Genomic DNA, 17,986 nt, shown 5'->3' on the forward strand with positions numbered 1-17,986 from the left:
TATGAGCTATAACAACATTTAATTTCCCTTTGGGATTAATAAAGTATTTTTGAATTGGAATTGAATAAAGGGCTTTTGACATTTCAAAATTGACCCTAAAGCATTCAAGTTGCTAGGGGTTCACCCTTGATTCTGATTGATTTACAGGAAAACACAAAATGACCACAACATATATAGATTTAGAGGTGACATACATCTCATGAATTTACAGAAATGTTCTTGTTAGTTACCTTTAAAGAATTAAATCTTATGTTTTTACGAGCTAGTTTAGAGAGTTTGGTGTGATGACCTGAAATGTCAGGATATCCTTGTAAAACATTGCAACAATTTAAATTAATATTACTAGTAATGGGAGCAAGAAAACTCCATCATATTACAATATCATTAATAACTAACTTTATCAGGTCAGTCAGTCATTTTCTACCATTTATTCCATAGTGGTGTCATGGGGGAGCTGGTGCCTATCTCCAGCAGTCTATGGGCGAGAGGCAGGGTACACCCTGGACAGGTCGCCAGTCCATCGCAGGGCAACACACATACAACCATGCACACACTCATTCATACACCTAAGGGCAATTTAGAGTGACCAATTAACCTAACTGGTATGTTTTTGGACTGTGGGAGGAAGCCGGAGAACCCATGCATGTACAGGGAGAACATGCAAACTCCATGCAGAAAGAATCGAACCCTGGACCTTCTTGCTGCAAGGCAACAGTACTACCAACTGCGCCTGTGCAGCCCAACTTTTATTTTTATTTTTTTAATCAGGTGTTGACCGAAAATCACGTTTGTGTAATTTTAGATCAGTCAATGACTGTGACATGATTTTAAATATTGGATGAATAAAAAGCCTGAACGTGGTTTTCCACCTGTCAGGTGAAGCTCGGTGAGTCTGACTGCAGCCTGTCGGTGAGATCAGCTGATCGCTTCGTCCTCACGTACTGCTGCTAGCTAAACAGCTGGCAGTTATGACACCACGTATCGGTTTAACATTACATATTAAGGTGAGATGATATTATGTGGTTTTCTTGTGTGAGGAAGGATGGATTTCGTGTGTTAAGGTGTCAAGCTGTCCTGCGAATAATTTTAGCCTCCGAAGCTAATATGCGTCAGTGGTTGAAGCTAAACGGTCCAGACTGTAGGCACAGTAGCTACCGTTTGTTTACTTGTTGTTTAGCGGCTTTTTTTTTTTTGTTGAATACAGATGTCGAACTTGGGGAAAATATGTGTGTTATTTAGTTCGTCTAGTGAGGTATCTAGCTTTATGAATGAAGTGGCTAGCGTTGTCTTCGTGTTCGGCCCACCAGGTTAGCTGTTGGTGAAGCTAGCATAACGGTGACACTCGTACTAAGTTTTATTAGCTTCTACATCCTACAGTTTACTTCAGCGGCATGTCAACTGCGGAAAAGCACATTCTTTAAGGTAAAATTAGCTTTTATTCCCCATTCAGTACTGTGCTTTTTGTTTTTATTTTGAAATACAGAATTAGCCAGAGTCACATGAAATAACAAATGTGAGTAAAAAATAAAATAGAATCTCAGGAGAATCCTCTATGCGTATATAATGTAATTTGTGAATAGGCACTTGCAAGTGCATCTCAATACATGATAACATATATATATGTGTGTGTGTTTATTTTGTGGATTATTGGTTACAGCTAATAAACAAGATTCAGCTGGCTGGCTGTTCTCAAAGTCCTTTATTTGAGCATAATAATGAAAAATTAAGTGGAAGGTAAAAGTGAGGCTCAAAATGGTTCTCCAGCAAAAGAGATAGTTGCAGTCTTGAGGATATTTTTGAAACAAAACCCATTGAGGAGCTTGAAGGAGATTCACAAGGCGTACTGCTTCAACGAAAATAATTCTGGCATTTTTCTGTTAAGCCAGAGACGACAAAATATGCGTCTTTCCTGAGCAGTGGAGAAAAAGGGACACTGTGGACACTGAAAGTAAATTGTGCATTAAATTTGGGATTTAATGGGATTTTTTTTGCTAAATTTACATTTAGGAAATTTCCACTTCAGACCGTTGATATGATTTGACAGCAGTAGGATCAGAAGTAAGCTACCTTTGATCTGGAGCTATGTTTCTTATCTTTTTTGTTTTTTAAGTTGAATGGTTAGCGAAGCTGTCACCCTCCTATGTTAGACGAGTCTAAACAGAGCTGTTTAGAAGGAGTGGTATTTCAGACAGGGTTATTTTAATGTAACTGAAAGTGAATAGAACTTGGTCATAAGTTATCAAAAGTTCCTTTTGAATTGAGTGTAAAAACATCACTAGTAAAACAAGGTTAAAGAACATCAATTCTATTTTTTACAAAGTCAACTTGCTATTATACCAAAATAAATGTTTTCAGGGCAGGGGAGAAATTGCTTGTAAATTAGGCACCAAGAAAACAATTGCTGTTTATGAAACTGTAATAATTTAGGAGGAAGTTTGACTGTTTTCTACCAGCTTGAGAAAATGTCGGAGCAGGAATCTGGTTCCATGTTTTATCGTGCAGCTTGTCAGCAGTCACTAAACAAACAGCTGGTACTTTACACTTACCAGACAGCCCATGTCTTATTAGGAATGCAGTTTTTCTTTGTGCTCTTTCACTTTCCAGCTCCTGGCCCTGCTGAGAAACTGAGAGCATCTAGCCGCGGAGCGGAAGCTTTAACTGGAGATAAATAATGTCTTATCTCTGAGGATGGGAGGAAGTGGATCCAAAGTCAAAGGTGCCTGGCCTTTCTCAGGCAGCGGAGATGCAGGGACAGACGGAAACGAGCAGTCTTTGGCCCGTCTGAAAGGGTCCAGGAATGCAACGCCGTTTGTTTTCACAAGAAGAAGGTACAGAAATGGTTTCATTATAAATGAATAGTTGGTAATTGTTGAAAACTGAGTGGGATTAATCAACTAAGTAATCAATCCATTAACAAACACAATATTGAAATATAATATTCCTTCCTTTCTTGTCTATTTGCTCCTCCTGGTTCTTTCCTTCTGTGTGTCCTACCTCAATCCTGCTTTTCCAACCTTCCTTGTGTCTTTCCCATCTTTTCTTGTTTTAACTCTCCTTTCTTTCTATCCTTTTGTCCTTTCCTGTGTCGTGCCTCCTTTCCTTCCCTACTCGTGCCTTCACTTCCCTTCTCTGGTTTTTGCCGTTTTCCATATTTAAAGTCTGCCCACTGTAGAAATATCTCCCTTAAATTCAGAGTAAATCTTAGTATGTTATATTTTAAAATAAATGTAAAGGAATGATGACTTTGGGAAGTTGAGTTCAGAAAACTTTTGAATCTTTACATCAAAACTGTGCCAGAACCCTGTGAAAGGCTGCTAGCAGTGCCATTATTGCATGATTGTTCTCATGTCAGAATTAGTATTAAATGGGCATTTTATTAAGGACAGCAGACAGCTTGTTGTGTCGACCAGTGTTCATGTTTCCACCTGCCGACGAGGGAAGAGGTGACAAACTACTCCTATCAGTAACATTGATTTCATGACCCCAAAATTAATATTATTTCCGTTATAAGGTGGATTATTGTGCCCATCAAACAAAAGCAATCTGGAGTAATAACCAGCGGTTCAATGTTTCAGCTAATAGAATACATAGAAAAATCCTCCTGACTAACTTTTTGATGTTAAAACTCCCTGTTTTGGCAGCTCCTTGTACTACGATGAGGATGGGGATCTAGCCCATGAATTCTACGAGGAGACGGTGGTGACAAAAAATGGCAGAAAAAGGTCCAAGTTGAAAAGGATCCAAAAGAACTTGATTCCACAGGTGAGCGAGGACACACAGCAGTATTGACCCGGCATGTTTTCTCAGAACTGGCCCATTTGTTTATTGGAAAATTGTGTATTTTTCAGGGCATGGTGAAGCTTGACCACCCATGCATTCATGTAGATTTCCCAATCGTCCTCTGTGAGGGGTGAGGAGTGTCTCAGCTCTGATCTTCTCAACACTTCTCTGCGCAAATTCTTGTCACAGTCAGACGGGATCATCGTCAAGACTGTGGAAATGGTTCTGCTTGGGAAAACATGAAAACCCTCAGCCCATCTTGTTAAAATGTTACATTTGAGCTGTGGTTACAGAGAGCATTGTTCTCTGCTCTCCGTACTTTTACAGAAGAGGTTATGGAAATGGTTTATTTTACAAAACAAATCCTCTGACATGTAGGCCATCTTGGAAATGTGTCTACATCGTATTTCCCCTGTGAGTTTCTTTTCTTCTTTTTTGCAGGGAGAAACGTCAGCGATGTGAAACGGCTGTAATTGTTTCTGCGTTCTGTGAAACGGTGAACTGTGTGTGTTAAACTGTACGGTTCTTTTTACATGTCGGTTAGATCTGTGGAAGAGGAATGACAGAATAATGGGTAGCAATAAAAGTGGATTTTTTAATTTCTTATGCATATGCTCATGTTCTGTATCGTCACGTCTGAGTCTGTCTTAGTTTCTGGAGCTCAGACCTGCACTATTGAACATAATGTACTGTAAATACTTTCTTAGTTGGAAATACTTGAATAAATGGTTTATTGATCCGAGTCATGAGTCAGATCCTTGTAATAATGCCATTAACGTATCTTGTGACGTTCGGTATCTATGGAGTTAATTTCCTATCAAAATATTTCACACAAATAAAACATGTTTTACAAACTTGCACTCGAGGACAATTTGTGAAACGTTTAATTTGCGTGCCACATTTTGGCAGGAAATTAACTCAATAGGTATCTTCCATCCTACAGTTAAATCCTCGTTACTATTAAGGTTTTATATTTCAATTCAATTCAAAAATGCTCTATTAATCCCAAAGGGAAATTAAATGTTGTAGCTCATATTATGAAGGTTTCTTCAAAGAGCAGTTGTAGATGCTGATGGCTGTGGGCAGGAAGGATCTCCTGTAGCGCTCCGTCTTACAGCAGATCTGAAGAAGCCTCTGACTGAAGACACTCTGTTGTTGTAGGACAGTCTCATGAAGAGGATGTTCAGGGTTCTCCATAATGTTCTTCATTTTATGAAGAGGCCTACAATGACCTCCAGAGGTTCCAGAGGAGTCCCCAGAACAGAGCCAACTTTCTTTATTAGCTTTTTGAGCATCAGAGTCCCTGGCTCTGTTGCTGCTACCCTGGCAGATGATGGCAGAAGAACTCTCCACAATCGACTTGTAGAAGATATGCAGCATCTTGCTGGAAGTTTCCTCGAGTACAGTCTGCTCTGTTCCTTCTTGTAGACAGCTTCACGGTTGCATCTCAACTTTAGTGGTTGCAACTCCTCTATAAATCTCTGCTCATATGATCAGAAAGCCTGACAGACGCTGGAGTCAGGAATATGGGCCCACTTTTTGTTTTCAGAACTGTGTTAATTTTTTTTTTGGCATAGATTCAACAAGGTTTTAGAAACATTCCTTAGAGGTGTTGGACCATATTTGGATGATAGCGTCATACAGTTGCTGCAGATTTGTCAGCTGCACATTCATGACGCAAATTCCGGTTCTACAGCGTCCTAAAGGTGCTCGATTGCTTTGTGATCTGGTGGCTGTGGAGGAGGCATTACAGTGAATGTATTGTCACGTTCAAGAAACCAATTTGAGATGGTTTGTGCTTTTTGACCAGATGGGGTCAGATGGGTGGTCATGATTTGGATGGGCATGGTCAGCAACAATACTGAGGCTGTGGGGTCTAAACGATGCTCAATTGGCACTAAGGGGCTCAAAGTGGGCCAGCAGCCTGGCCTGTTGTTACAAGGCTAGCTGAATCCATGCTTTTATGTTGTTTTAGCTAAATTGTGACCCTACAAATTGAATGTTGGAGCTGAAATCGAGATTCATCGGACCGGGCACCATTTTTTCCCATCTATTGTCCAATTGTGGTAAGCTTGTGTGATCTGAAGCCTGTCTTTCCTGTTCTTAGCTGACAGGAGTGGCACCAGGTGTACTCTCCAACTAATGTAGCCCATCAGCTTCAAGGTTTGACACGTTTCCCATTCATACCTTGGTTACAAGAAGTAGGTATTTAATTACTGTTGTCTTTCTATCATCTTGAAAAAGTCTTACCTCAGCAAGAGAACAAAAAACTGGACTGGAAACTGTACCTAATAAAGTGGCCAGTGAGTGTGGGATGTCGATTAGTTTGGCCTGTGAGAATGCACCAAGTGAATGAAAGGGAAGGCTATTCGCAGGTTTAGTTTGAAGGAGGTTGTTTAACTGTTTTTATTTGATGAAGCAGGAGCTGGGCTTGTTTTAAGTCTGAGTTTTGGGCGTTCCAAGATCAATTAAAATCTTTTAAAATCACTTCACAAACCTACCATTAATTTTCTATATATTCATCATGTTTTTTTTTGTAATTTTCTTAAAAACCTTTTTTAAATGGTGATAACTTATCGTACACTCAGAACCTTTTACTGTCGTAGAATAATTGAGTAACATGCTGTCTGGGTTTTGATTGGACCAGTCAGAGCTGACTGACTTTTCCCAGAGCGTCCTGCTTCCTTTTTTTCTGTTTGGCGAGGATGAGAAGATTAAACGGATAGCTTACACTTTCAGGTCTTAACTGATGATATATCAGTTTTCCATATATTTGGAAACATTTTTTAATTTGTGTATGTCTTTTATTTTACTTTTGCACATGTCAGAATAGATATGTATCATTTATATTTTTGGATTACTTAATTTTGTTCATAAATTAAAATATTTGCTGTCAATGAGTGGAAATACATGGTGGAAGATGAAATGATGTGAAACAAATCCTATCAAATACTTCTTTTCAAAAATATTTTGATTTAAAATAGTCTGCTTTTTATCCACAAACACAAAAAGCATAATGTCTTAATTCTGATACAGTGCCTTGCAACAATATTAATACCCCTAGCCCTTTTTCACATTTTGTCAAGTTACAACCAGACAGTTTGGTGTGTTTTTTTATTGGGATTTTATGTGATGAACCAACACCAAATAGCACATAATTATGAAGTGTAAAGACAATCATACTATATATAATTTCCTATTTGCATAGAAAAGTCTAAGCAGGGCATGCAATTAAACTATCCCCCTATTCTCTTATACAGGTCCTTCTCAAAATATTAGCATATTGTGATAAAGTTTATTATTTTCCATAACGTCATGATGAAAATGTAACATTCATATATTTTAGATTCATTGCACACTAACTGAAATATTTCAGGTTTTTTATTGTCTTAATACAGATTATTGTGGCATACAGCTCATGAAAACCCAAAATTCCTATCTCACAAAATTAGCATATCATTAAAAGGGTCTCTAAACGAGCTATGAACCTAATCATCTGAATCAACGAGTTAACTCTAAACACCTGCAAAAGATTCCTGAGGCCTTTAAAACTCCCAGCCTGGTTCATCACTCAAAACCCCAATCATGGGTAAGACTGCCGACCTGACTGCTGTCCAGAAGGCCACTATTGACACCCTCAAGCAAGAGGGTAAGACACAGAAAGAAATTTCTGAACAAATAGGCTGTTCCCAGAGTGCTGTATCAAGGCACCTCAGTGGGAAGTCTGTGGGAAGGAAAAAGTGTGGCAGAAAACGCTGCACAACGAGAAGAGGTGACCGGACCTTCAGGAAGATTGTGGAGAAGGGCCGATTCCAGACCTTGGGGGACCTGCGGAAGCAGTGGACTGAGTCTGGAGTAGAAACATCCAGAGCCACCGTGCACAGGCGTGTGCAGGAAATGGGCTACAGGTGCCGCATTCCCCAGGTCAAGCCACTTTTGAACCAGAAACAGCAGCAGAAGCGCCTGACCTGGGCTACAGAGAAGCAGCACTGGACTGTTGCTCAGTGGTCCAAAGTACTTTTTTCGGATGAAAGCAAATTCTGCATGTCATTCGGAAATCAAGGTGCCAGAGTCTGGAGGAAGACTGGGGAGAAGGAAATGCCAAAATGCCAGAAGTCCAGTGTCAAGTACCCACAGTCAGTGATGGTCTGGGGTGCCGTGTCAGCTGCTGGTGTTGGTCCACTGTGTTTTATCAAGGGCAGGGTCAATGCAGCTAGCTATCACGAGATTTTGGAGCACTTCATGCTTCCATCTGCTGAAAAGCTTTATGGAGATGAAGATTTCATTTTTCAGCACGACCTGGCACCTGCTCACAGTGCCAAAACCACTGGTAAATGGTTTACTGACCATGGTATCACTGTGCTCAATTGGCCTGCCAACTCTCCTGACCTGAACCCCATAGAGAATCTGTGGGATATTGTGAAGAGAACGTTGAGAGACTCAAGACCCAACACTCTGGATGAGCTAAAGGCCGCTATTGAAGCATCCTGGGCCTCCATAAGACCTCAGCAGTGCCACAGGCTGATTGCCTCCATGCCACGCCGCATTGAAGCAGTCATTTCTGCAAAAGGATTCCCGACCAAGTATTGAGTACATAACTGTACATGATTATTTGAAGGTTGACGTTTTTTGTATTAAAAACACTTTTCTTTTATTGGTCGGATGAAATATGCTAATTTTGTGAGATAGGAATTTTGGGTTTTCATGAGCTGTATGCCACAATCATCTGTATTAAGACAATAAAAGACCTGAAATATTTCAGTTAGTGTGCAATGAATCTAAAATATATGAATGTTAAATTTTCATCATTACATTATGGAAAATAATGAACTTTATCACAATATGCTAATATTTTGAGAAGGACCTGTACTCCTAAATTAAATATAAGGCAACCAGTTGCCTTTAGAATCAGAAAATAGAGTTCATCTATATGTAGTTTGATCTCAGTATAAACCCAGCTGACGGGTCAGAGATAAAGTTGTGGAGAAGCTTAAAGTAGTGTTAGCTTATAAAATATCGCAACATCTCACAAAGCAATGTTCAATCCACCATATGAAAATGGAAGAAGTGTGGTACACCTGCAAACCTCCCAAAATGTGGTCGTCTACCTAAACTGACTGGGCAAGAGGAACATTATCAACACTGGAGGCATTTCAGGAATCTACATGTGAAATGTTATTGTGTGCTGGAAAAATAACACTGCACATCAACCTGAAAACACCATCCCCACCGTGAAACGTGGTGGCAGCATCATGTCCTGGCGATGCTTCTCTTGAGCAGAGACAAGGAAGCTGGCCAAACTTGAAGGAAAACCTGTTAGAGACTGGGGCAGAGTGGCACCTTCAAGCAGGACAATAACCCTAAATCTGCAAGCAAAGTATGCAGGACAGTGGGCATTGAGGAAACACTGTTTTAGATTACAGGTGTCAAAATCCAGTCCTTCAGGGCTCTTGTCCTACAACTTAGAGTTTCACTGCTTTGATATGCCAGAATCAAACGATGAGGCCATTAGAAGAACGTGGCTACATGTTGACGATGCTGTTTAGCCATTTGAATCAGGTTGGACTAGGGGCACATTTAAAAGTTGCAGGACACCGGCCCTTGAGAACTGGAGTTTGACACCTCTGATTAAGATCAAAGCATATTCATGTGTTAGAATGGCCCAGTCAAAGCCCAGTCCTACATCCAACTGAGGATCTATGCAAGACTTGAACATTCCTGTTCACTGATGTTTTCTGTCCAGTCTTACTGAATTTGAGATAGTTTTGGAAAGAAGACTGGCTGAAATTTTAGTCGCTAGATGTGCAGAACAAGTAGAGACCTATCCCGGTTATATCTGAGCTTCTGAACAAGGACCTTCAATAAAAACCTTTTGGACTGAAATAACTGACCTTTTCAAAGCTGAAAAAAACACATTTATCATTTTGCAATGTAATTACCAGAAATTTACTGCAAATTGTTTTAACATTATTATTGCTAGATCAAAAAGCCAGTTTGTTTATGGTTGTTTATTTTATTTAATAATGTTCAAATAATAATGTGAGAAACAAAATCCAGTTTACACTTTCTCACCACTAGATGGTAGCAAAAAGCTACTCCCTCTGGGACGTGGTTTTGTGTGTTGCTTGAATCAACACTCTTATCACGTTTTCTCATATTTATCTGATCATTTTGCTAAGGCAAGAAATCAACAATCCTAAAGTTGAAATTAGATGATCCGATGCAAAACTCAAAAGAGAGATGTGACATTTGAGGTTGTTGACATTTGGCACAGACTCAAGCTTTAATGGTAATGTAAATACAGGTCCTTCTCAAAATATTAGCATATTGTGATAAAGTTAATTATTTTCCATAATGTCATGATGAAAATGTAACATTCATATATTTTAGATTCATTGCACACTAACTGAAATATTTCAGGTCTTTTATTGTCTTAATACGGATGATTTTGGCATACAGCTCATGAAAAGCCAAAATTCCTATCTCACAAAATTAGCATATCATTAAAAGGGTCTCTAAACGAGCTTTGAACCTAATTATCTAAATCAACAAGTTAACTCTAAACACCTGCAAAAGATTCCTGAGGCCTTTAAAACTCCCAGCCTGGTTCATCACTCAAAACCCCAATCATGGGTAAGACTGCCGACCTGACTGCTGTCCAGAAGGCCACTATTGACACCCTCAAGCAAGAGGGTAAGACACAGAAAGAAATTTCTGAACGAATAGGCTGTTCCCAGAGTGCTGTATCAAGGCACCTCAGTGGGAAGTCTGTGGGAAGGAAAAAGTGTGGCAGAAAACGCTGCACAACGAGAAGAGGTGACCGGACCCTGAGGAAGATTGTGGAGAAGGGCCGATTCCAGACCTTGGGGGTCCTGCGGAAGCAGTGGACTGAGTCTGGAGTAGAAACATCCAGAGCCACCGTGCACAGGCGTGTGCAGGAAATGGGCTACAGGTGCCGCATTCCCCAGGTCAAGCCACTTTTGAACCAGAAACAGCGGCAGAAGCGCCTGACCTGGGCTACAGAGAAGCAGCACTGGACTGTTGCTCAGTGGTCCAAAGTACTTTTTTCGGATGAAACCAAATTCTGCATGTCATTCGGAAATCAAGGTGCCAGAGTCTGGAGGAAGACTGGGGAGAAGGAAATGCCAAAATGCCAGAAGTCCAGTGTCAAGTACCCACAGTCAGTGATGGTCTGGGGTGCCGTGTCAGCTGCTGGTGTTGGTCCACTGTGTTTTATCAAGGGCAGGATCAATGCAGCTAGCTATCACGAGATTTTGGAGCACTTCATGCTTCCATCTGCTGAAAAGCTTTATGGAGATGAAGATTTCATTTTTCAGCACGACCTGGCACCTGCTCACAGTGTCAAAACCACTGGTAAATGGTTTACTGACCATGGTATCACTGTGCTCAATTGGCCTGCCAACTCTCCTGACCTGAACCCCATAGAGAATCTGTGGGATATTGTGAAGAGAACGTTGAGAGACTCAAGACCCAACACTCTGGATGAGCTAAAGGCCGCTATTGAAGCATCCTGGGCCTCCATAAGACCTCAACAGTGCCACAGGCTGATTGCCTCCATGCCACGCCACATTGAAGCAGTCATTTCTGCAAAAGGATTCCCGACCAAGTATTGAGTGCATAACTGTACATGATTATTTGAAGGTTGACGTTTTTTGTATTAAAAACACTTTTCTTTTATTGGTCGGATGAAATATGCTAATTTTGTGAGATAGGAATTTTGGGTTTTCATGAGCTGTATGCCAAAATCATCTGTATTAAGACAATAAAAGACCTGAAATATTTCAGTTAGTGTGCAATGAATCTAAAATATATGAATGTTAAATTTTCATCATGACATTATGGAAAATAATGAACTTTATCACAATATGCTAATATTTTGAGAAGGACCTGTATATATTTCAGTGTGTGCGCTGAGTCCCCACAGTAAAAGGGTAGGGCTTCATTTGCAGCCCTTCCCTGGTGTCTGTAATTGAGTGGAATGTGGTCGGGTGCGTTCTTCAGGCCAGAGGTCAGCCACTTTGATGTGTTTTCTCTTCACTCCTCTTTTGATATTTTGCTGCAAGTTCATCCTATACCAAAAAGATGACGCTCAGAAGTTATGAACCTCGTGAATGTGACCGCGTGAAGCATTGTTCTGATCCACGGAATGTGATCCCTGATGTATACAATATGTGTGCTTTAAGTGGGGGAGAGTCGTCCATGTGAACGTGGACATGAGAGTCAGTGGTCATGAATTATGTGCTGTCCTCAAAAAAGTACAAAAATGTGCTTTGAATTATAAAGAGTGAAAAAAGAGACATTGCTTTCCTAGAAGTATGTAAGCTGCAGTGGTTTAAAGTGAAACATCTGTGAATGCTGTTGCTGATCCATCATGTTGCAATATATCTAAATGTATGTGTGTGTGTGTGTCTCCCATACAGCGCTTTTAGTTTGTTGCTGGAAAGCGCTATATAAATAAACTTGACTTGACTTACACATTACATCTGAATGAGAAGGAGTTGAAAAAAGAAGCAGTTTTGCTTATTCAACTGACCAAATAAAGGGATAGTTCAGGATTTCTTGACAGGAGGTTCTGTTTAAAGGGAGCAAGCTGTTATTGCTGTGCTGTGAAAAAGTATTAGCCCCCCCTTACAAGTTTCTTATTTTTGTGTTATAACACCTAAGTGTTTCAGGTAATCAAACAATAATGTTAATATCAGATAAAGATAATCAGAGTAAATGCGAAAGCAAGCATTCAAACGACAATTTAATTAGTTAAAGAAAAACAGCAGTCCAAATCAACCTGTCTCCATGTGAAAAGAAATTACCCAAGTTGTTAAATCAACATGAGACAAGTTAGTAAAATTTTACCCAGGTCTAATTGCTGCAATGCCTATTGGATCAAGAAACCTTTTGAAAAACCTGTCTGATAAGATGAAGTAGGCTAAAACAATGTCAAAACACAACACATTAAAGCAAAAGTTAAAGACATTCAAGAACAAGAGAGTAAAACAAAGTCATTGGCAACTATCAGTCAGGAAAGGATTACAAAGCCTTTGGGACTCCAGCGGACCGCAGTGAGAGACGTTTTCATAAATGGAGAAAACGTGGATCAACATGGAAGCTTCTCTGGAGTGGCCAAAAAACGTCTAAAACACTACAGGCCTCGCTTGCCTCAGTTAAGCTAAGTTTTCATGACTCAACAATAAAAAGGGGACTGGACATAAAAATGTCAACGATGGAAGAGTCTGAAGGGATCAATCACTGCTGACCAAAAGAACACAAAGATTTGTCTCATATTTCACAAAAAAGCATCCTGATGATCCCAAGATTTTTGTGAAAGTATTCCGTGGAAGGATAAGACAAAAGTGGAAGTCTTTGAAATGTCCTGTTACATCCAGCATGAAGCTAACAGCATTTCAGAATAAGAATGAACAAAAACCATACCTAAAGTTACCCATGGTTGTGAGATGTTTGCATCTGCTTGCATGCTTCAGGACCTTAAGTTCCACCACACTTGAGTTATGCAGCAGGACAATAATCCAAAGAACACTAGCAGGCTCACCTATGAATGGATTCAAAAATCAAAACAAAATGAAGGTTTTGAAGTGTCCTCATCAAAGTCTGTGTTTAATTCTGATATTCATGCTGGAAAACCCTCCAATGTGATTCAATTAAAACAATTCTCCACTATTTGTCACTTTGGTATGTATGTATGTATGTATGTACAGTATAGCCAGTTCACAACAGATGTTATCTCAAGGCCATTTACAAGTTACACAGATACAAAATAAAAACCCTACAATACAATCACATATTCAGATTAAAATTTAGATACATTATTTCCATTCTAACCATAGTTGTAATACAAAGCAGTAAAATTCTGTTTAAAATGCCTTTTGATAAAAACGTATCTATGTAAGCCATGTTTTGAGTGACTTTACTCAAAAACAAACTTGCAATAAATAAAAACTTAAAACACTAACCCTTCTACATTAAAATCTATTCGCTCCTGTGAGAGTATTAAGGATTGCATTCAGGACTACCTTACAGCAATGTGATTTACAGTGTTTAGGAAACAGAGTTACAGTGGCACAGTGTGCTTCCATTTTCCCTCCCATTGTTTTTGCTTCCTGACACTCACTTGTTCCTGCTGATGTAAAGCTCAGGAGCTTGACATCAAAAGGGAAGTTGATACAAGAGGAAAATGAGGCTGATTCTCTTTTCCTGTCCCTTCCTTTCCTCCCGCTTCACCCTCATTGTCACCTCCGTTCTAGATTTCCCTTAACCTCTCTGCGGAGAAAGAGCACGAGGGACAAACTGATGACTAGGTGAGGTGAGTCAGCAGAGCTCAGAGGATAAGCAACGTAACTAACCCTGGCGAGGGAAAATTCCTGCGTCAAAGTTACCTTGGTCATGTGTTCAGACATGTTTCGGTTCATAAGTGCAAGGCAATCTCCCTAGTACCCAGGGCTTAGTTACAGGTCTAACTTTGACCTTTTAGCAGAAAGGTTTAGCCCACTTTAACCAATCTTTAACACCCAGACTCTCAAAAATCTTAGAGGCCAATGCGGCTCTAATTGTTTAGTTAATTCTGTGTCAGTTCATGGTTTTAAGCGTCCTTTTACCCCAAGCCATATCTGCTGTACTTGGCAACATAACAGCATGTGGTGCTTGCGTCCTTTAGTGAGTCATTGCCCCTGGCTGTCATCACACGCCGGCAGGCAGCAGTGACATCTGCATACCAGATGCCTTGTGTGCCCACTGTCTGAAGTGCACTCAAAGCACTGGTGGAAAAAAAACTTACGTACCAACATAGCCATAAAAAGTGTTTGAACAAAACCAAAAGACTTGCATACAAATTTTCCCTCAACTTAAAAGAATGTCCATTTGTTTAATTGCCTATGTTTTAAGTATACAGCATACATCAAACCACTTACATAGTTGTAGGTTTAATCATTACTTTTAGCGATGCTGCCAGTTGTATCTTAATATCTGTAAGTGCAGTTTTCTTCCTTTTAATTTTAGCTAAGGCGTCTTCAGCTTTACTGGGCATAAAAGGAAAAGGGTACACTTTTACTTCTTTATGTGAACAGATGTGAGTTCTTACAGACTTTGGTTTTTTATGCTTCACTGTAGAGGAAATAAAAATGCTGATACATCAATGCTAAGATTTTAGTGCACACAGTATTGAAGTGTTTGTGACAATGTAGACTTTAAAAAGAGTCCAATGGCCTCTAGAAAAGAAAGTAGCTCAAAGTTGTTTTAAACATTTTAGATATTGCTATGACTGTAGACACGGGCCAGTTTGGGTGACAAGTAGGGCTGCATGCTATTGGGAAAACATGTATTTCTGATACTATTTCTGAATGCGGCAAAGGTCTTTATCGATTACAAAGAACCTATTTTCCACAGAATTCTTCTCTCCTTTCCTTCTTCACAGTGTTTCCACCACTGTTTCTGAGCTTTAGCCACTAAATATGTACATCAAGTTCGATCACCAAGGGCAGCGATTATTTGCATGCCCGGGACTTACAATAGCCAACCAAATTTTGCACCTCGGCGGTCCCTTGCAATTTTAATATTGCACCCAATGATCCTGAGATCACAATTGCGATTCTATTGACTACGGAGCTCTTCATAGAGAACAGGCCATTCATTACTTGAATGGCCTGTTCTCTCATCTTTCCCATTTTGAGAAATTTCTAAGAGAAATGAGTCATAGAATCGGGGAGTCAATTGTTTTAAAATAATTTTTTTTTCTGTTTCTCTAAACTCTGATTTCTGATTAATAAAGTATAAACTTTAAAACGCTTCAGTTATATTCATTTTCCGGGAATTGTTAGAGGTGCCAACATGTGATTTTGTAGAAAACAACAACAAACAAACAAACAAACAAATAAACAAACAAACTTCCCCTCATAGTCCACAAGCATGACTGTTAGGTCAGTTGGTCTCTCTAAATTGCCCGTAGGTATGAGTGTGTGTGTCCATGGTTGTCTATCCTGTGTTGCCCACTGATGACCTACTGACCTCTCGCCCAATGACTGCTATAGGTAGGGCCTAAGATGATACTTGTTTAAAGGTTGTTGTTTTTAAAGGATACTTTGAATCTGACAAACGATCCTCATCTGAACCCGTTTTCTAATAATTGAATATGACTGTAGATGGCTTTGAGGTTATCTTGCTAAATTATTAAATGTTTTAATTGCATTGGGACAAAAGCAACATAAAGCCAACTACTTTTTTTATTAAGAACAATATTTATGAGATGCTGTTAACCAAGTTTTTAACAGCCTCCCATTAGTTTAAACTGGAATTGTTTGTGGTGAAAATGAAGGCTTTGATTGTTCTGTTACAAGCAGAGGGAACCGATTTGGGCCTTGTTAATTTGTGTTTCCAAGCGTGAAAAGATCATTGTTTTCTCAATGCACCAATCTGAATTGTTTACTGTAAGATCCTATATGTATTATCGTGACTAAGCACCTATCGATTGCTCTGGATCAATTCAGCATTTTTGATCATTTTTTGTTGAGCTGGACTTGACCTCAACCTTTAATGCAGGTAAAGATCAGTTCATGCACAATATCCTGAGGTACTGGATCAGACAATAAGGATGTACTGTACTTCATACCTATTAGAAGAATCATTTTATGTAGCTGGTTAGCAGGTTTATAGAGGTCTCCTAGAGGTCCCCTCCGTTATGGTGTATCTCAAGGTTCTGCTTTGGGACTGTTGTTTTTGCTGTTGTATATAGTCGCTCTTCAGCACATTTTGAGCATTTTTAAAGACATTTCTTGTCATTGTAGCAGATTATATTTCTTAGTTGTATATCTCACATAGGTGGTGACTGTGGCTCAGTAGGAAAAGTAGTCATCTTGCAATCCGAAGGTTGTTGGTTTGATTCCAGCTCCCTCCTGCCATATGTTGATGTGCCCCTGGGCAAGACACTTAACCTCAAGTTGCCTACTAATCAGCATATCGGTGTATGAATGTGTGAGCATTAGTGAGAGCAATTGGGTGAATGTGGCTCTAGTGTAAAGTGCTTTGAGTGGTCTGTATGACTGGAAAAGTGCTATATAAGTTCAGTCCATTTACTATATAAAAGGTTGGATGGCTGGAAAGAAATCACATATTTTTTGTGCTCCAGACAAAACTATAATCCTGGTAAGGGAAAATGTTACTCCTAATCCTCTAGACACTTATGCTAAATATCTTATCAGGAAACTTAACCATACTTTGACTCAGATTTTATGTTAGACGTTCATGTACAATCTCTGGCTCACTCAGGTTTTAATTACTTAAGAAATATTGAAAAGTTGGACATTTTAATTTATTCAGTCAAGACAAAACATCTTTGAAACATCTGCAGGTTGTTCAAAACACCTCTGCCAGGTTTCTGACTGACTAACATGTGACACCGCATATAGTCCAGCTTCACAGGCTCTTAACTGCACAAAAGTACAGGTCCAACAAAATAGGCTACCTCATTCTTACTTAAAGAGTTCTCCTGTATGCGGAAAAACACCAAACCTCTAAATCCATAAAACTACAGCAGGTCGCTGAGGTACTGGGGCCAGGAAATACTGGCTGTGATACATGTGAGGCAAAAAGGGGACAGAGCTTTTGACACAATAGCCCCGGGACTCTGGGACTTTCTCTTTTGAGTTTGAGACATATGGACTCCCTTAAGGTTTTTTGACAGGCAGCAATATTTCTTCTTATTTAATCAGATGTTTTAAAACCATTTAATGTTTTTGAATCATTATCTTTTGTACATGTTTTAAATTTGTGTCATTTTACAAATGAAAAACCTGCAACGTGTGGCATGCATTTTTATATAGTCCGTTTATGTCCAACTTTCATTGCCATTACCGGTATGTCTCCGCCTTTCACATCTGGACTTTGACTAGACCATTCTAACACATGAATATACTTTGATCAAGCCATTCTAATGTACCGCAGTATGTTTAGGGCTGTTGTCCTGCTGGAAGGTGACAATCTGCCCCAGTCTCATGTCTTGTACAGTCTCTGACAAGATTTCTTCCATGATTACCCTGAATTTTGTTCCGTCTGTCTCTCATCAGCTACCCTGTCCCTGTTGAAGAGAAGCATCGCTTCAAAGTAATGATACCGCCACACCACACCGTGGAAATAGTGTGTTTAGTGTACTGTATTAGTTTTCCTTCACACATACTGTTTTGTT

General features: G+C 39.6%; 1 protein-coding gene across 2 annotated transcripts; it reads left to right on the plus strand.

Annotated features, from left to right (window-relative positions):
• Nucleotides 1–757: 757 nt before the first annotated feature.
• Nucleotides 758–4,522, plus strand: tusc2a (tumor suppressor 2, mitochondrial calcium regulator a). 2 transcript variants are annotated; one of them, XM_047347783.1, is made up of 5 exons: nucleotides 758–1,004; nucleotides 1,378–1,422; nucleotides 2,605–2,828; nucleotides 3,642–3,762; nucleotides 3,849–4,522. In XM_047347783.1, exons 3-5 carry the CDS (start codon nucleotides 2,689–2,691, stop codon nucleotides 3,912–3,914), a joined length of 327 nt encoding a protein of 108 aa, XP_047203739.1. In that variant the 5' UTR covers nucleotides 758–1,004; nucleotides 1,378–1,422; nucleotides 2,605–2,688; the 3' UTR covers nucleotides 3,915–4,522. The 2 variants fall into 2 exon arrangements, with proteins under 2 accessions (XP_047203739.1, XP_047203740.1); XM_047347784.1 differs by lacking the exon at nucleotides 1,378–1,422 and having other exon boundaries at nucleotides 761–1,004.
• Nucleotides 4,523–17,986: the final 13,464 nt, after the last annotated feature.

The sequence above is a fragment of the Girardinichthys multiradiatus genome, chromosome 20 (genome assembly GCF_021462225.1).
Source record: "Girardinichthys multiradiatus isolate DD_20200921_A chromosome 20, DD_fGirMul_XY1, whole genome shotgun sequence".
Taxonomy (NCBI): domain Eukaryota; kingdom Metazoa; phylum Chordata; class Actinopteri; order Cyprinodontiformes; family Goodeidae; genus Girardinichthys; species Girardinichthys multiradiatus.

Coding starts and splice junctions, on each gene's coding strand:
- tusc2a (XM_047347783.1), top strand. CDS start 2,689: ATGGGAGGAAGTGGATCCAAAGTCAAAGGTGCCTGGCCTTTCTCAGGC. Junction 2,829..3,641: donor TTTGTTTTCACAAGAAGAAG/GTACAGAAATGG, acceptor CTGTTTTGGCAG/CTCCTTGTACTACGATGAGG. Junction 3,763..3,848: donor AAAAGAACTTGATTCCACAG/GTGAGCGAGGAC, acceptor TGTATTTTTCAG/GGCATGGTGAAGCTTGACCA.